This window comes from Anarrhichthys ocellatus, unplaced genomic scaffold (genome assembly GCF_004355925.1).
Source record: "Anarrhichthys ocellatus isolate YVR2014 unplaced genomic scaffold, GSC_Weel_1.0 scaffold16, whole genome shotgun sequence".
NCBI lineage: Eukaryota > Metazoa > Chordata > Actinopteri > Perciformes > Anarhichadidae > Anarrhichthys > Anarrhichthys ocellatus.
Genome location: NW_022280046.1, coordinates 3,366,104 through 3,385,942, shown reverse-complemented (window position 1 = coordinate 3,385,942; position 19,839 = coordinate 3,366,104). Strand labels below are relative to the sequence as shown.

General features: G+C 42.8%; 1 protein-coding gene across 3 annotated transcripts in view; it reads right to left on the bottom strand.

The window, feature by feature from the left end:
- Positions 1-476: 476 nt before the first annotated feature.
- Positions 477-19,839, bottom strand: part of LOC116388219 (poly [ADP-ribose] polymerase tankyrase-1-like) — a 58,994-nt gene continuing 39,631 nt past the window's right edge. Inside the window, exons 14-29 of one of the 3 annotated variants that reach the window (XM_031855904.1) lie at positions 19,173-19,252; positions 15,851-15,996; positions 15,552-15,717; positions 11,251-11,470; positions 9,630-9,739; positions 8,362-8,550; positions 7,717-7,797; positions 7,330-7,525; positions 7,154-7,233; positions 4,665-4,785; positions 4,272-4,369; positions 2,918-2,992; positions 2,658-2,763; positions 2,199-2,385; positions 1,504-1,660; positions 477-1,351 (exon numbers count right to left, since the gene is read on the bottom strand). In XM_031855904.1, the coding sequence (XP_031711764.1) occupies positions 1,265-1,351; positions 1,504-1,660; positions 2,199-2,385; positions 2,658-2,763; positions 2,918-2,992; positions 4,272-4,369; positions 4,665-4,785; positions 7,154-7,233; positions 7,330-7,525; positions 7,717-7,797; positions 8,362-8,550; positions 9,630-9,739; positions 11,251-11,470; positions 15,552-15,717; positions 15,851-15,996; positions 19,173-19,252 (2,099 nt within the window). In that variant the 3' untranslated portion in view covers positions 477-1,264. The remainder of the gene's footprint in view (positions 1,352-1,503; positions 1,661-2,198; positions 2,386-2,657; positions 2,764-2,917; positions 2,993-4,271; positions 4,370-4,664; positions 4,786-7,153; positions 7,234-7,329; positions 7,526-7,716; positions 7,798-8,361; positions 8,551-9,629; positions 9,740-11,250; positions 11,471-15,551; positions 15,718-15,850; positions 15,997-19,172; positions 19,253-19,839) is intronic. The other 2 variants (XM_031855905.1, XM_031855906.1) reach the window with 2 other exon arrangements.

The window sequence follows — 19,839 nt, the reverse complement described above, 5'->3', positions numbered from 1 at the left end:
CACACACACACACACACACACACACACACACACACACACACACACACACACACACACACAGAGAGAGAGAGAGAGAGAGAGAGAGAGAGAGAGAGAGAGAGAGAGAGAGAGAGAGAGAGAGAGAGAGATACTTCATTAACTATTTACAGTCAAAATGTATGCCTTATTAATGCTCTGAATTTAGCACCTTTGAGGCTCAGAAAGCAGTGTGCTTAGGTCATTTTTTTCGTTATTGTCAGGTGTCTGTTTGCCGCTTGCTTGTAACAACTCAGCTCTGCCCAAATTTTGGATTTTCTGGTCAATTCCTTAACATCTTTCCGTGTGGATTTTAGGTCTGGCTGGCAGCAGCTGTCCTCTTGACTTGGTTTGGTGGATGGCCTCAGCATGGACTGTGGCCTGCACTGGCAGCAGCAGCAGCAGCAGTGGATTTGTGGTCTCCCGTTTGTTTTTTCTTCTTATTGACTTCTGGGTATTTGTCCGCCGTAATCTCTTTTTGCTTCTCTCCGCTCACACTCGTTCCATAATTTCTTCTTTGTTCACAGCAGAAAAGATGTGAGAGAGAGAGAGCGAGCACGGAGAGCCGCGACTTGTTTACACGAGCCTCATTGGTGAGAATGTGACATGCTGCAACATAAAATGTGCCGGATTTCTGTTCTCTCAGCACGACAATCGCTGTTTGTGGAAGTGGCCACGGGGTGTTGTTTTGCTGCTGTGGATGATGCACAAAGCCGAAAGAGGACACGATATCAAAACGACACATTAAAAAAAACAGGGCGTAGATTACATGAGCAGTGCGCAAAGGTGCAATGTCGGGGACATTTGTTTTGCTTTGGACCGTGTCCTGTTCTAATTGCTTTTACTAATCTTATTTTAGGATCAAGCCAAGAGGCCTGCACATTTAAAAAATCCGCTTACTGGTACACTTCCAGAGATGTTGATCAAAAAAACTTGCATTTTCACCAGTTAAATTAGACCCAATTAATGAACGAATCTGATAGATTTTGCCATCTGCTGCTTTTGAACACCCCGAAACTTCTCCTCCTCTTCTTCTCCTGTTAAGACACATCCAGGTCTGTTTCAGAGGGTCGTCTGACCACCGCGTGGCCGACGCTTCACCTCGCCCACCTCGCGTTCAAGCTCTGGGGACTTTAATTCGGGGGTTCTGAGGTTTGAAACTCCCTCTAGTTCACTTCTAGTCTCCTCTCAGAGAGCGGTTCTAGTCCATTTCAGTCTGGCCCTCTTCGGATCCCACTGTGATTGCGTTTTAGGACTTCTGCTCGGAGGTGGCAGCAGGCGTAGCCACAGTCTCTGGCTTCACAATCTGGTACGTGATCAAGTATTCTGGGTAGGCCTGTGGACAAAGAGCACATCAAATGTAAATAAAACTAAATACTAGGCTCATCTCTCGAGCATTTAGAACGTTGCACAGCTTTTTTGAGATTCTTATAGACAAAATGCTGAATCAATTAATAAAAGCGTGTGTGTGTGTGTGTGTGTACTGACCTGCTCCCCTCTGTAGATGACGTACTCTGCATACGCCAGCCCGTTGACGCTGGGCCGTCCTATAACCGAGTGGTGTCCGGGGGGGGCGTGAGCCATTTTCATCGCACTGAACTGAAGAAAGGACTTACCCAGCGTCACTCTGCAGAACAGCATCGGCCTGAAAAGTAAGCACACATATATGTGTTTGATTTGTACATTTTTGCTTCATAATGTAATGTGATGAACTGATGATATGTTACAGTAAGTTTTAATATCAATAATTAACACGCAACAGTGAATCCTATTCTCTTTCTATGCCCACTATTACATAATAGTAGTACAGTATATTGCAAGAAAATGTGTTTTGCACTAACAGGAAATGATATAAGTGTGTCAAAACTGAGGCTTTGAAATACAACTTTGGAATAATAACAGCCAAGTAAAGAAAGCTGAATGTTTTCCTTCATGCAATGCATTGTGGGATACTAGAGTCCATCAAAAGCACATCTAGAAATCAAGTGGATTCAGTATAGAAAGCAGCATCTTTGAGTAAACTGTTATCACTTTAGCAGTTTTAACAAACTACATAATTCTGATGATAATTAGAATCAGTACTTAGTGCGACACAGGTGCTTACTAGTAGTTCTGTCCTTCCACACAATAAACCAGATGTTGTAAGAAACGGGAAACATGCCACGATGGTAAAGACGTCTCACCTGTGGCACACATAGCAGGAGCGGTCTTTGTGGGTGGGACATCCTGTGCCTCCACCAATCCCGTACACGTACTGGTTGCTTTTGGAAGAGTTCTCAGCAAAATAGATGCCAGCACCGAACATGCCGCCGATGTAAGCGTGTCGCTCGTCGAAGCCCTTATGGATGATGGCATTGATGAAGGGAGAACCTGGCAGGAGAAAGGACACAGTCGTATCAAGTCCATCGCACAACAAAAAGATGCAACATACTCTGTGTCAAACGTTTTAAATGTTACAGCTCCACAGACCGATACGGGCCAAGGAGCTGAGATCAGCTCAAGACCTTTGCCATTATTTGTAATGGGGGAGTACGAGAGGCATGACATTCAACAGAGGACCCGAAGCCAGAATCGCCAGGATGCTGCGGTTGCACGGAATTGGGTGTAAACACTCGGCTACCTCGACATCTGTGTCAATTTACCGTGAAAGAGCATTCGCTCGTTGTGGTGGTTGTGATTCTCGTCTGCTATTTCCTTCTGTCTGTGTGCGTATCTCTCCCGCAGCTTCTTATTCACCACCTTCTGAATCTGCAGAGTCAGAGGAAGGAAAGGAGGGAACGAAGAGGGAATTAAGAATTCAAAGTGTACTTGCAAAAGTCAAACAACAAACAAACTTTGTAAGTACTTTGTGATCATAAACAGAGAAAACCGGTCTCTGCGTCTGTGTGTTGTGAGTACACACCTTAATGATGTTGTACCGGCTGAAGACTCCCCCCGCGTTGCCTCCATCGCGGTGTTCTCTGATCGTGCTCTGTAGCTGAGGAGGAAATGACCAGACATTAAAACTACACGCTTACGCAAAGCTTTTAAGATTAAAATGGGGAACGTGTGGGATACACGCATGCTAATGAAATGCAGATTTCATAACAAAAGGTGTGATTCATACAGCACTCTGGACAGCGTTAGACCACCTAGGTATGAGTCATGTCTTACCTCAGCAAGCCCAGGAGTGTTTTCGTATTCAGAAGTGATATCCAACGGCCACCTCGACTAACAATTTAATCTCAGGTTACCTGTTGTATTTTCTGTCATCTGGTGTATCGGCTCTTACCGACTTGCGTACTACACAGGTTCACCTAGCTAAAACTAATGCAGTCTTATACAACAGTCCTGTTAAAGTTTGTAGAAAGTATTTTAGAGAGCTGCTGATTGGTAAGGTCATTTTGGAGGATGTAGTTTGTGGAACCACAGATATGAGTATCTGTTATGTAGCCGGCGCTCGGTGATATAAACAGGGCGGACAAAGCCAACATAAAAACCTTGGGGTTGGTAGGATTTATTGCAGGTCTCTTTAATTGATGTTAGTTAGGATAAGGTGGCAATTGAGTGTAGATTACAGAGCCATATAATCCGAGCAGCAACTCAATTCAATCGCAGCAGATACCTAAATAATGCCTGTGGGAAAATTGGTGCGGCTGCAAAAAGTGTGTCATCAGCAGTGAAAAAAGACGACTCGACTCTCAAAAGAGAATATAAATGTAGCATAGTGCTGCAGCTGGATTTACAAACTGATGAGAGGAAAGTTTGCCACGATGTGGTTGAAGTGATTACTGCCTTTCACAAAATGAGTTATTGTCCCGATGACTGAAATTATTGATGACCTAGAAATGACTGCCGGTAATAGGCAGAGGAACCCAACCTCGTATTGGAAGCTGTCTCGAGGGGGACTCGTGTAAGTCATTTTTCAAAAATTACAGTTTAAATTACGCGTAAATTACCTGTTAGGAACTGACGGTCCTCATTAATTTTGAATCCACTCAGACTGATATCTGCTGTCTCTTTCAGTTACTCCTTTCATTTACGGGAGAGAAATGGAGCAACAGCACTGATGGGGAGTCTGTCGTGCACAGTGTGTGGTGTCTCCTTTGCCAGATGTCCGGAATTACTAATCACGGACATCATGCAGTTAAAAAATGTAAAGAAATGCTTTAAACTATTTGACCAAGCTGCTGTTAAGTCATGCAGGTAGTGAAGGAAAAAAAGCAACTACGATCAACCTAAATCTATGTTGTGTGTGTAAAAGTGTGTTTGCATACTTCCTCCTCCACAGACTGGAACTCCTTGTCGTCCGGTGCCAGGTCAATTAGCACGGTGCCCTGGCTGGAGCAGTGGAACGTCAGGTATGGGTTTGCACCTATAAACACAGGTTTTGAAAGTGAAACAGAGAAAGGATAAATTACTTTTCTTTTTCTTCAAATCACCAATAACAGCTGTATTCACCTATATAACCTAAACGTTGTGATGAAGCAGGTTTACTAGATAACACAACTTTATGTTAGAAGGAGAACTTGTTTGATTGTGTTGAAGACAATCTGTCACATTCATATGTTTTAACATTTCCAGCGTTGTCTATTTTAACACTAAATATTAGTTTCAATACAGTCAATCTGATATAGGGTATATATGGGTGTGTTTGTGTGTTTCCTGACCTTGCTGGCCTCCCAGCAGCCTCTCGATGCCCTTGATGAGTTTGTGCCTGTGACCGTAAGCGTTGATGCCGATCTCTTTCAGCTCCTCGTGACCCATGTCTGCCAGCACATCCAGCGAAATCTGCCCAGAAACAACAAAGCAGTCATGTCAGTCTTGCTCATCTGTCTATCTTCTGCCACAAGAATGCAAACTGCAAGGAAAAGAACATTTTATTATCATAATGTTCAATAACTATTCCAGCCAAACCTCTAATTATACATCCGACAACTAAACACATTGTTGTTCTAATGTATTTCACGGTAGAGCTCTGCACACACTTAATAACACAACAGTTTAATCTGATCAGCAAAAAAAAAAAAGCCAACAATAAATACAAGAGTTCAATGATTAAGACATATTGCAGAGACAAAGGGTCTGATAAATATTCAGTACAAAAAGAGAGACAGAAGCATAAAGAAAGGGTCAATGAATGACTGGCAGTTTTCATGGGATTGATATGCAAATTGATGATGGTGAAGTGTGGGAGTATTTTCAGGGAGAGCAGAGACAAGATTCATGTTGGAGGCAGAGATAACTCAGCTGTTACCTCCTTTCCTCCGTGTTGCTGTCACCACTGTAATAGGTATAAATCATCGTGGCCTAGATAGTCTGCTGGGTGTTTACAGAGACATTCATTATTACTAATTAATATAAGAACCCCGGATTCATTTGAGAAATCACAGCAAAGAGACGCAAAAGTTCTGCAGAAGCCTGTACGGGTTTCTTTCACCCAATTTGAAGTAATCACTTAAAACAAATGAAAGTGACACATCCGCCCGATTCTCACCACAGGCGGATGCTTCAAGCTGCCAACTTACAATTTCATCACGGCGGTGGGAAAGCGGCGTCTGAGCAATCTGCCACCTGGAACAGTCAACTAAATAACGTATTTTATTCCCCTCTACTAATGCTGCAGCATTATTGCATTCTCTCTGCATGCGCGGGCTAAAGCTAGACGGTAATGAGCGCCCATCGCCATCGTTTCTGTATAAACCGTTTGATCAAACTTTATGTTGACAACTTTGTGTTCTACTAATCTTCTATAACAATAGACAGATCAACTGAAATAGGTTTGTGTTCTTGGTTTGACTTTGAACAACATATTGTAAATTCCACAGAATGAGTAAAAAAGTATGGTTTTATAATAATTAAGTGTATTGTAATGATGTAAAATCCATTAAACCTATGTATATATCTTTGGCATGATTGAGTCCTTGTTCATGTTTTCATAAAAATACATTTTTCCATTAACACCGAGCTGACTCACCTCCATCTCACTCTTCATCTGAATATTAATGATGGCTCGTTTCCCTTAAGGGAAACTAATATTGAATGTAACACACACACACACACACACACACACACACACTCTCTCTGTATTGCTACCACACTTCTTTCTGTGCTTAGCCTTTTGCCCACTGTCACCTTTCAATTCCACTTTCTATTTCCGTCTCTCTCCCCACCTGTTTTCTCCTCTTTCTGTCACCCCATATGTCTCCTTGTCTCTCACTGTCTATTCTCTTCAAGCCAGCCTCTCTCCCTTCATTTTTCTTCCCCGTTCTCTCACTCCGTCCATCTGTGTCCCTCTTCAGTCTCCGCTGTTCTATCGACATCACCCTCTTTCTGTCTTGCTCTGTCAAATGAATTCTCGCACATTAACGTTTACAAAGCGCTCTGTAAGTCTGTATTTGAGCTAAATGCTAAAGCTAACATCCTCACAACGACAATACTGACATGCTGATGTTAAGCAGGTGTGATATTCACCAAGATCGTCTTAGTTTGGCATGTTAGCAAACATTATCGACAAACCCAAATTACAGTTGAGGCTGATAGGAATGTTGTTAGCTTTGCGAGCATTTAGCCTTAAAACTGTTGGACAAATTCAAAGGTTGATGGCTATTGATAAAAAGGGATGACCACAGTTATTACAGTTCATCCTGAGGGGAGCAAAGACGTCTGGACCAAGTTTTATGGCAATCCACCTGTTGACATAATTCATTCTGGACCAAAGTGGGCCAACGGAATGACATTGCCATCCCCAAAGCCACGCCACTAGAAGACTGACATGAGGTATGTAAAATAGAATAAAAACAAAGGAAAGAAAACTGAACAAATAAGTGACTTTAAACCATGACTGAATGAGTATACAACCCTGAAAGCAATAAAGTCCTTTCAAAGAATTTGGCAGCATAGTGAAAAAACTGATTAACAGCTTTAAGTATACAATAAACAAATAAGTTTCTGAGATGACAACATGGCTAGAACACATGTCCAAATGTTAAATATTAATACTAGATAGGTTGTCTGCTTTTACCCAGAAGCGTTATCTTAGTTATCAAAACTGATATTGCAAACTATGTGCCTCTCCAATTTTTCGCACTGTTTGCTGTTCACTTGTGTCTCCTTCAAGACACATAAAAAAAGAGTGTGTGTGTGTGTGTGTGTGTACCTGTTCTCGCTGGAAGATTTCTCGGAGGTGTTCCAGCCCCAGACTTTTTAAGAACTGGTTGATGGTCATGTCCAGCAGAGCTGCAGAGACACAGTGACGTCAGCAGGCGTGTTACACATGCTAACAGCACGTTTTCATTCATGAAGGGCCAGCCTCCGATCTAGCATACAACTTACTGAACGTACTCTCTCCTTCCTTCCTGTCGGACCCCGACGCGCCGTCTGCTGGTCCAGTGGCACCCCCCACAGTGATGTCACTGAGAGGCGTGGCCAGGTTGTCGATGCTGCTGGCTGCAGACAGACAGGACGGAGATGGAGAGGGAGAGATGACCACGCCCCCTGCCGCACCTGTACTCGCCACACTTGCGCTCACCTGAGAGCGGAAGAGAGACGATTTAGTTTAAAGGGTCAATATGTCAAATGTTATTGCTGAACTGTTGTACAAACTGACAGATATTTTACAACTCTTTACAGTGCACATGCATCGCATAACAAGGCCACCACATGATAATGTTTAGGCTAAAAAGCCCGCCTGTACCCCTTCATACGCGTGTGGACACTCACCACAGTGGCCTGGGGTTTTAAGCAGCTTGGCAGGGCATCTGGCGGCATGGTGTCAATCAGCAATGCTCTGATGTCATCAGCCTGCAACAGATAAAGAGACAGAGTACATTACCCATATGTCTGCCTGCATCTTGTCATTATGTCTATGTTTAATTCTCCACCTAATACAAACAATTCTGCTTCTATTTTTAACTTAATATAATGTTTTTGTACATGTAAAGTTCAGCGCTGTAGTGCAGCTGTAAATAATACCCATTCAATTTATTGTGCGTTCTTTTGTTTAATGCACTGTGAAGAAGTAGTTGGATTGACAAGGTTTTTCTTGGGAGTGCCTCAAGAGTGCCAGTGTTGAGGCTCAGCTTGACGGTCTATAAATGACTTCACCGCAAAGTATTCACTGCATCTACAGTGTTAAATAACATTGCTTATTCTTCATTGACAAGTACACAGCATGTTTTCTGTGTCCTCTAATCTGTAGCAGATTTACGGGCTAATGTTTGCATCATCACAAGTTGCACTTCACTTCCTTTGAATGTCAGCTGTCGTGACGTGAACTTCTCTACGGAAGACACACAAACTATGAGTCTCGTAAAATGGAGAAATTAGGACGAATGCTGTGAAACATTTCCAAGTGCGCTCGCGTACCGTTGCTAAGTCCAGTGGCGTCTGTACCTCCTGGTTCTTCATGGTGGGGTCGGCTCCATGGGCCAATAGCAGAGCGCAGAGCTGAGTCCGCCCTTTCTGGGCCGCCTCGTGGAGGGGAGTAAACGCCCACTTGTCTGTGGCGTTGACGCACGTGTTGTACTTGATCAACAGGGCGGCTATGTCCACATGCTAGACGGATGATGTGGAGACAGACACAGAGGGATCAAGACAGGAGATGAAAGGGGAGGGAGGAGGAGAGATGTAAAGGGAATCAGAGAGGAGAGATTAGAAGAAGAAGAAAAAAATGAGAGCAGGAAGAAGAAGATGGTGGTGGGAGGAGGAAAAGAGACAACAGAAATAAAAACATTTCACAAGAGCAAATGTGTGAATGAGTGCTATAAACACCGTGGTAGGAAAAGAATGTAATATGTGGGATTCTCTGGAGCAGAACCTCTGTGAATTATTAACTCCATCATGATTCTTGTTTTCCCGCAGGTCTTTCCTTTCCTTCCTGTTCTTTTCCCTCATCGTCTGGCTCCAACTGCTATCTTAGCGTCAAACAGAATGCAGCTTGTTTCTGAGTACCAGTGGGGGATGCTAAAGTGTGTGTATGTGTGTGTGAATCTCTGAGAATGCAGAGCTCATCAAGTTTTCATTCAAACATGTGTTTCATGACTCTTTCCGCAGCAGAATGCTGTCAAGCTGTAAGCAAAATGTGGTTGAGAGAGACAACCGAGGACTCCAGATGAAGGAAAAACTACACACATGCATGCATGTCTTCAGAGAACCTCAGTGTAATAATAAGGTTAATAATAATAATAATGGTGGAGTAATGGTTCTTACTGTCCCACACAACTAACAGAATGTGACATATCTGCAGGCGTCAACTGAGCTGTGGACAGCAAGAAGCTGCACTTTTTCAGCCCCCATCAGCGATAAGTAGACGTAAGCTAGAAGATTCAGAAATTGCTGTACGCATCCCCTCTCCCCCCCCGTGATATGGATTCAAAGCCTGAAATATGAATTCATAAATGTTGCAAACTTCAGAATAAGCAGTGTTGGAGTGTGCAACAAGACAAATGAAAGGACAGGATGTCAAATTGTAAATACAAATCTTTCCATCCTTTTTAAAATTCATCATGTAGTCTAAAAGAAAATGTAAAAAAATTGATGTTAATTAATTATGATTCCCATCAAGTAAAAGCTAATTCGACATTCTGTCTCAGCACTTTTATTGAATATGAGTAGTGTGTGTGTGTGTGTCTTACCCCGTATGAGGCAGCATTGTGTAACGGTATCAGCCCTCCTTTGTCCTGTGCATTCACATCGGCTCCATGTTCCAACAGATACTCTGCTACCTCCAAGTTGTTGTAGCCAGCTAGAGAGTGGTTGTATGGACAACACAGCAGGACAGGAAAGACAGATGGTGGTCGGGATATAGAGGCAGATAAAAAGAGGAAAAAAGAAGAGAAACAAAAACGCAGTCAGGTAATGAGAGAGGAGGGAAGACAAAGAGACATGTCGGCCTACAGTGTGACAGCGTATAATCATCTTTTCCTTTTATAAGCGAGCACATCAAGGCAGAGGGTGCGTGGGTGTGTGTCTAAGTGGTCAGATCTATGAAGAAGAAGAAAAAACACCGGCAGACCTTCAAAGTGTTTTTTCAGCAGTTTCTCAACTTTAAAAGTGCCAGTCATGCAGCAAAACATTTTCTAATTATTAATTCTTTATCATCTTACAAAAGCTAGCCTAGGTCATGAAACGCATAGAAGAAGACAAAGGACAATCTTCTTCCCCACCAGAGGAGGAGTACACGGAGAAACACTGCAGGAAAAGTCGTTTGAGAGACAGGCCAAGGCGTCAACCCCGACGACAACGGTTCAATTCCCAATTCAGGATAACAAGTGTTCCACCGGGGAGCGACTTCATCTAACACCAAGGCGCCACACTTTGCCCCAACTTTAAACAAGCTGTCCGGATATTCCTTCGTGGTGCATGGAGGTCATCTTCGCGTCATGTCAGAGTTTGTGCAGAAAATGTAAAAAGCAGGAAGATAAAAAGAATATCTAAATATTTACCCTCCTTGCTATGACATTTTAAGATACGGTTTGAAGACATTTTTCTGTCCTGTGTTTATGCAGAGTGGTGTTCTTGTTATCTCTGAGGCTGATGTTATCATGATTACTGATCCTGAATAAATGAATGAGTAGGTGCACCTTTGAAGAACTGCGGTAATCTCTGCCATCAGGATTTTTAGGAACTTTATCAAGTTTGCGTGAGATCCAAGGTCGTTGCAGTACACTGTAGCTTCTAGTGTCGCGTCGCCATAAATTAGCCGGCCGTCTCGAGCTTATCCAAAACGCTGCTGCCCAGCTCTTGACAAAAACAAAAGGAGGCGACACATCGCCTTCATCTTTGCCTCCCCTCGCTGGCTCCCTGTGCCGTGTAGAACTTATTTAAAGTCAGCTTCTTTTTTTCCCATTTCTATCATAGAGCCACGCAGCACTGTCAAATAAGTGTGGTTCCAGAAGAGCCACCTGAGTGAAAAAAAGGGATCTGCATGCTAAACCGTATGCCCCCTCTGTCTACGAACAAGGTGTCTTTTCCCCCTCGAGATTTTAGCTGTGTGCGTTTATTGCCTTGTTCTTGGCACCGTACTGAGCCAAAATCTCAGGAAGGTTGTGAGAAGTTATAGCTAGACTGATTGGCACCACCAAATATACGATGTACAAACTGGCTTAAATCTTGCAAACCTCAGCAAAACAGTTTCCAACAACATCTGACTTCATTTTAATGAGTCTGCAAAGTGAGATCTACATAACCGGGGAGGTGCTTACTTATTAAAATGAGCTGTAAATGTGTGTGTTTGTGATTCTACATGCATATCACCTGCGAGGTGCAGAGGCGTTGAGTTGCGTCCCTGCGTATCCCGGCAGTTGATGTTGTCGGGGCTACATAGCTTCTGCACCCGGGCCAGGCAGCCTTTTTTAGCGGCGTCCAGCAGCGCGGCGTCTCCTCTCAGCAGGTCCTGGATGTCGGTGTCCCCGTCCTTCACCAGGTCCAGAGGCGTGTTCCCGTCCCGGTTCTTCTTGGTGGGGTCTGCGCCGTGCTGGAGAGACGAGGCCAAAATGGAGTTCAGTATAAATCGCAGACCGTGTTTGCGATCAAAATGCAGAACTTTTTTTTTTTTTTCTCGTAACAAAGACAAAATGTTAAGACTGAATGGTGGTACAAAACTATGTTTGCAAATTCTTTAAAATATCACTCCCCAAAATCCCTTATCATTTGAACCCCCGGGGGAAGCGTTTCACTTCGACGAGGAAGAGACCATGACAAGTGACGAGCGAGGAGAGGATGAAGGCAATTCACCGGAGAGAAGAAGAGAGAGACAGGCGAAAAAAAAAGGAGGTAGAGAGGTGAAGACAGGACATCCAGTGAAGTGGAAAACACCACACACCCTGGAGATGGGCTGGAAAGCAGACATTTTCATCTTTCAACTGTCTCCCTAGGTTGCGGTTTAACTTGTCACTTCACTGTAGGTTTTTGAAAATCTGCTCATTAAAATGTGATGTTGTGGGACAACTCCCCTGGGTGTCCCCTGCTGGCCTGAAACTGTCCGTTATACATCTTTCATGCCTGTATTCCCTATTTAAACGTTTTTTTTTACGTATCCATAATCAGATTTTTCTGCCCTACTTTTTCCTTTCTCTTTGCTGCTGCTGTAATCATATTCTCACTCTAATTTATTCGCTATCCAGGAAAATTATAAAAGAGACCCATTTCAGTAATAATTTGGAACTTTTACACATTAATACATGTCGGTTTTGTGGAAGAATTTCCATTTACAATAGTGAACAAGTTCTCTGGCTCATGCATTTTACCTTTTTTTGTCTTCTTTTTTTTACAAATAACAATAAGAGTTTACAGCCATGCTGGCAGCTCTATGAAGAGGATGGACTTAGTCACCGTGCTCAAATGTAAGTGCTAACATTAGCATGCTAACATGCTCAAAGTGACAATGCTGACGTGCAGATTTTAAGCAGGTGTTATGTTCACCATCTTAGTTTAGCATGCTAACATTTGCTAATTAGCGCTAACCTCAAATTAGCACTGAGGCTGATGGGATTTGTTGTCATAAAAGCATCTTAAAAGTACAAACTGAAAGTTTGACCTGATGACGGCGCTGTAGATGAAAAGTGAATTGCTCATCTTGAGAGGAAAATGTAATGTTTTAACCACAATTTCATGTCAAAGCCCCTGAGAATGTTTCTCTAAAAGCCAAAATGTAGCTCGAGGAAAAATCAGGAATCACCAAAGTGATTAGGATTCATCATCTGGGGAACAAGAATGGCAATCCATCCAATACCATATGGCAAACGCTACCAAATGGCAATATGTCGCACTGCTTGCGAAACGTCGATACGTCACACGATCATAAGTCATGCGAGTTCACATCTTTCATGCCAAGCGCTAACGCGGCAGATTGTCCTTTAATTGGATGAGAGATTCATTATGTTACACTTCTTTTCCTAACAAAGGAAATGCAAATACTCATTTTGTAAATCACACAAAAAGGTCCAGAATATCACAGCACCGGGAGCGAACGCAACAGAGTTTTACTCTGAGAGACAAATCCAACACAGAAAGGGGACGAGACGAAGCTGACAACAAACGGAGCAGACAAAAGAAAAACCTACTGCTGAACTCTGGAATAGTTTATTCGAAAAGAGAGAACGGTTGCATCCCGAGGCCGTGGCAGATTAACACCCAAAGCGCGGGAACACTCGGCTTACTTGTGTGCATGTGTGTGCGCCAAAAGGGGAAATGAGGGCGCTGCCATGTGAACACAAGGATAAACAATCACAGGCTTAGCAAAATGAGAGGATTTTCCAACCAGAGTGGAAAAATGCCAACGCTTCCCACCACCTTGAAGAATCGATCATCCGTGTGTGTGTGTGTGTGTGTGTCGACACCCAGACCTCTTATTGCAACCATCAGATCAGTGAAAGTGTGGCCTGAAGGACCTTCTGTATCGCCAGGGCTAATTTGAGAGCACTTACTGTGATCTATCTGCACGTGAGGCTACACACCAGGCTGAGCTTACACCAGACGAGGAGAAACAATCCCTTGTGTTAAACTCCCACTAAGAGAAGCGAGCCTTGTGCTGGATGAACATAAACAAAGCTGCTCAGGCGTATCACCGGTCATCGTGAGCACCGACCGGTCAGAGTAGCCCCGCTTGCCACAAGCAAGCGACTACAGATGGGGCGTCAAATTAAAAGTTAAAAGTGGAAAAAAAACAACATTAAGTGTCTTTCAGAACCGCTTCAACGCTCCTTCAATAACACCGTCACCATGTCTGGCGCTCTACTGGAGGGATGCTTTTCACTTTCCATGCCGACAATTGTCGCACGGATACACAAATCAACACGATCTGAAGTATTCTGATGAAACACCTCGAACATCTCTGTTCCCCAACCACGTCCTGAACAGTGAATGCAAATTGTTACCATGAAATTGTAGATACGAGGTTCCGTAATTGAATGTGGTTAGACTGAAGCACTAATCCTAAAATTAAATATGCAGCTTAATCCAAGATCAAATGTATATTGAGCGGTCTTGAATATATTGTCTTTGCAAGATTTCAGGCTTGATCTGACTATAAGATATTATCATCATCATCAAAACTATCAACTGTTAACAGTGTGAACAACTATTGCCCTCATAACCACAATGTGTTTCAAGAAAACAAAACCTCCTTTCCCCAATTTGAATCAATATCCGTTCAGTACAGCGTTTCACTTGCCTTTCGCACAGACTGTTTAATAGAATGTTAAATAATAGATTTCACCTCCGCATTTTTGTAAAAGAAAATGCTACTTATCGTGCGTTTCCATCCACTACTGTTATGCAGACGTAAAGAGTTGGGTGCATGAAGATAAACCATTAAACAACGGCAGAGAGAGGCCGCAACGATGTGACATCATGAAAACAGCGCTAATCAAACCTCAGACGGTGGAAAACGTGATGGAAATATGGCTTTTATGTTTATTTCCTGTGTTCATTTGAGGAACGTTACAGTCTCGCGATCGCTCCACGCAGATCTTTCTTTCAGTCGTGACTTATCTAACAAGTATGTTTCCATTTCACTCTGAAACTGCTTTTTTTCCCCCCAGAGATGTCACCTTCCTTAGCACTGCCGACTCCACTCAACCATAACAGCCATACAAGTAACTCCACTGCACCACCCACCACACACACACACACACGTGCACTGTTCAATTGCATTTAGGCTCAAAGTGATTTACGATTGCTGCAGTGAACTGTTGCGTGCACTAGTTTCTTTTTTATTACTTTGTCCGTCTGACCTTGTCAATCTCATATTAGGTTCTTGAGTCGGCTGCACTACCTCACTGCTGATCTCTCTTCGTTTCTTATACCGCTCTGTAAACACGTGACACCTCATGCAATACTGTTAATTACAATATTTAACTGACCAGTTCCAATATATTCTTGACTCAACAATTCAAATTGTGGTATCTTTGCCTAATCTTTTATCACATTAAGTTTTTTTAAATATTTAATTTCATTATTGGGTAATTCGATATTTTATCTTCAATGAATCCGACACAGATTGCTCCAAACTTAATCTCATTGTGTAAGGAAAGTTAAGGGAATCGGAGTTAAAAATCTTTATGCATCACATTCTCCCTGCAGCTGACGGGTTTGGTTTGCTGCGTGCGAAGTGCGCGTTGATCTAATAATGATTTATGCAGCCCCATATGGCAACAACACTGTGCCGGTGCAGCCGTGTCTGGAGGTGTTCGTGATAGGAAAAACAAAAACACATTCAGCCGTAAAACTGCAACATTTCACAGGACTCATTTAGCCTCCGCCAGATGTGACGATCAGGAAAAACACAACAGATACTTTCAGCGCTGTAGCCTGATTGGTCAGAAATGATCCCGACGGGGCTGAAATTCTCGCCAATTCATGGGCCCCTGATGGGATTATTTAGGGACTGTCGTTATTGTTATTTCAAAGAAAAAGGCTTCTATACTGTTGATTCTGCTGCTTTAAATATGCAGCACTAGTCTGATTTACATTGCAGTGAGTGCACATGAATGTATATGCATTTGTGGCATGGGAAGTTAGTTTAGGCATTAGGAGGAGGGAAGCGCAGGTCTGACCTTAAGCAGCAGCTTGCAGATCTCATATTTGCCCTTGGCAGCAGCTTCGTGGAGCGGCGTGAACTTCCACAAGTCGGCCACGTTGACGGAGGCTCCGTGTCTGACCAGCAGCTCGGCCACCTCGTAGTGACCGTACGAACAGGCATTGTGGAGGGGAACCAGGCCACTGTGAAGGGAAAACACACAGAGAATTTGTTTCTTTTATTATTTTATCAGCTGTTATTAGAAATGATGACCTTCGATATCTTTACTATAACTTTCTAATTCAAATAAATTAAACCATAACTCAAGAGTCCCACCCTTTGTCCTTGGCATGCACGTCGGCCCCGTGGTGCAGCAGGTACTCCACCACCGTCACTCTGTTGTAGCCGGCGGCAAAGTGAAGGGGAGTGGAGTGTCTTCCCTCCAGATCTCTGCAATTCACATTCTGAGCCGTACACAACGACTGGAGAGAGAGAGAGAGAGAGAGAGAGAGAGAGAGAGAGAGAGAGAGAGAGAGAGAGAGTGCGAGAGAGAGAGAGAGAGAGAGAGAGAGAGAGAGAGAGAGAGAGAGAGAGACGGAGACAAAAGAGTGAAGATTAAAATGAATATTTGGTATCCAATTAAGGAGCTGATCAGCCGAAGAGCCATGAAAAGATGAAGCTGTGATATCTGGCTGCATAACCAGCCACGTAGTGAATTATTGTATCTATAATGAGGCTTTAAAAAGGACAGACAAATTTAATTTAAAGATGAGATGATTTCAAGAGGTTTTTCATCAACTCAAATGTGAACATGGAGACAGTGCTTTTTTTTTTTTTTTGTTAAAATGCTCAAGTGCAATAACACCACATTCTCACTGAAAATGGACGATGAGTCGCAGTGAATAATTGAGATCTGAAAGATTGAGAGAAGTAAAACGGGCAGGAAATGGACACCCTTTTTCTGTGATAACGAGAGAAAATGTCATTTACATACAAATTTGAATGGGAACATTTCTCAGCTCTGCCTTGAATTTTTGCAGATTCTCAGCAGGATACTTTTCTTTGGAGTTGGCATCACTGTTCTTTGCTTATTATGACATTTTCCATATTTGATCATGTTGACTACTTGAGATGTACCTAGAGGGTAAAGAACAGAGGGTCTCCGATGCTAAAGTCCCTCGAGGCAAATTAGTGTTTGTCTATATACATCATCCTTTTTATTCCCTCAAAAACATAATCAACCAAAACCATCTTCAAACACGAACAAACAGCCCTTCTGATAGACCGCAAGAAAGAGAAAATAGAGAAAAGAGTAATACTGTTCCTCTGCGCACCCCCCCCCCCCCCCCCCCCCCCGCCCCACCATGATATATAATGAAAGATATGTCTGTCAAATGAATTATGTGAAAAAAGGGAGGGGGGGGTTTAGCGAAAAACAGCAACAATATTGAAGTTATTAACTGAAGTTGATTCACGTCTGCTGAACTGAGGCAGACGCCGGCTACCCTGCTGTTCACAGAAAATAACTGTGCTGCTGTTTTTCTGTTATAGACCCAATTACACCTTGGTTAGAGAGGAGACACGGTGGGAAATTCATTTTAAAAGTGTCCTATGATATGAAACACGCTGCCGGCAGATGCATTCCTCAATCTTAAGCTACTATCCTTCACATTAACTGCCATCAAGGAAGTGTCTGCTTCTCTTTCTGAAAAAAAATAAGTGTTATAAACTGTAGCATGAGCCACAGCGGGTGGAATTTGAACTCTGCATACAATGAAAATGATGTGATTAGTTTTGAAAGAAGCTGACGGGTACGTTTAAACTTGTGGGAATTGAGACTTGGTCGGGACGACATGGTGCCATTTAAGGATCAATTCTATGTTTGTGCTGGAGTTTCTGAATATTTGTCACTAAGAGATAGTAACATACTTATCTAAACATATATTTTGTATCAATTTAGAGAGTCGAGAATTTCTGTGTACACTGTATCCCAATAGGTGTTTAGCCTTTGACAATCTAAACGTATAAAGGTACAGAGTAAAGAAGACTCCATATCCAACAACAATATCGGTGATAAGCTGCAATGTTTGGTCGATTAATCCATAAATTGATCGTCAGAAAATTAAATTGACAACGTAGGCAAACTCCATTTGCTCTAAACCGCGAACAGTTCAGTTAATGGATCTCCTTTAAAAAGACCCGAGTCTGCAATTAAAATTTAAACCTGCAACAACTGAATTTAACGGCCACTGGGGGGGCGGGGGGGCTGGAACGAGTTGAGAACAACAAGTTAATAGCACACACACATCCAGCTTTTTACGCAGCAGCATTGGCATTTATTCGGAGCCGTGATGAGTGTTGATTAGCTCCGTGTCTGAGGCTCTGGATCTGCTAAATGTTCCACTATGTTCATCCTCTTAATAATATTTTAAAATACAGTAGGTGCAGCTGCTTTGAATTAAGTATGCTCCTGTTCTTTGACCCGTCCCTCGAGGGTGACCATCTTTTCTAACAGTCACAGTCTGAACCTCCTCAACATTGAACACAGATGGCAGGAATCAGCCCAGGAACGGAGCAAAGTGTTATTTTTCTTCCGTCAATCAGTAGCTCAGCCAGACTCAAGTCTGTGTACTTGTGTGTGTGTGTGCGATTTTCACTCCACGCCAAATTCTTTGCCGGATTCTCACCAGCTCCCGACATTTGGTGGGTGTTTTTTTTTTTTATCCGAGGCATATTACAGAGCATCCTGAGCGCCTACATGTTCAGCACGAGTGGGCCCCGGTGCAACTCAAACTGCTGCGATTACACAGCGTGTCGTGGCTCGGCAATCCCATGAGAGGGGAACATTTGGCCTTTTAGAAAGAAGAAAGGTTTGCTGTTCAACTCGGATCAATGTGGACAAAAATACAAAGACACGAACAAAAAGCATTTCATTCACGCCGAACAATATCCACCTGACATTTAAGAAAAGTCAATGCGACCAGAACTCCATAAGAGCAACAAGAGCAGGCACAAAGGTCAAGACAATTTGTTTCATTTAAGAAATAAAATAAAGGCACGATAATCTGTGCCACAATTACATTGAGTCACTGTCACATTTACCATGTTTTTAGCCCATCTATAGCTCCTTATTTTCTGTTGTGCATCAGTGCTTCACATGAATGAAAGTCCTTTATTACAGATTAGATTATTAGGTTTGTTTAAGGGCAACTAACTCATAGATTTATTGTGTTTTTCTTCTCAGCCACTGAGCTCATCATGTGTTTCTATAACCTGTGGAATGTCAGCTCAGACATGTTCAGGGTTTATAAAATGCGTATAAAAACTTTCTCAGAACAGGATTCCATATGATTTCCAAACCTTAATGAGGCAATTAAAAAAAAGATTTCTGCTCCCTGAGAGCAAATTATTTCCTACGATCAGTGTCATTAATACTGAGGTTAAATTAATGCAATATGGATCGCTTTGTAGGGGAATTAATTCTCACTCATTCAACCCTTTCACACCAACACCCCCTTTGAGTGTGTTCTGTCTAAATTAAGTTAAATTGATTCTTTGTAATTGTTACACTCTGTTCACATTTATTTAACTCAAACTCTCAAGCAGGCGACAATGTCAACGGCCAGTTTCAAAATGTGACAAACGTTAACCGAACTACCTTGACGGTGTCCAGGTCTCCGGCTTTAGCCGCTTCCAGAAGTCTGTAGTCGACATCGGAGTTTCTCACCGGGACGTTCTCTACAGAGCAGAAGGTACAGGAGAACATTGGAATAAAAGCTCTCTGTGCAAACATTGGCAAAAGATACAAATGATCGTTAAAACGTAAATGTATGCGAATGGTGAAGAGAGAAGATGACGTTAGATGTAAGTCCCCGTGAGTGACTGATGTTTCTTTAAAAGTTTATTTGTCCTATTGGTGGTTACAATGCTGAGGATAAAACTAAGAGAATATAAGGACAAAGTTTTGCCAATATATCAGGCCATGTCGATGTGCTCGAGGTTACTCCACAGCAGCTCTACTTGAAGGAGTGGTTCGATATTTGGGGAATTATGCTTGTCCTTTTTCTACCGAAAAGGTGGATGAGAAGATTGATACAGATCATGTCTGTACGGTGAACATAAAGCTTCAGCCAGTGGAGGTGAGTTGTGTCTGTCTGCCTTTAACTTTACTCACTCTGCACCTTCAGTCTGAAAGTATCAACACCGACCTTTCAAAAACAATCCCAGTTCATCCCGCTGTTGCCAGCTGCCACCTACACACCTGCACACCCAGCCTCCCACACACACACACACACACACACACACACACACACACACACACACAC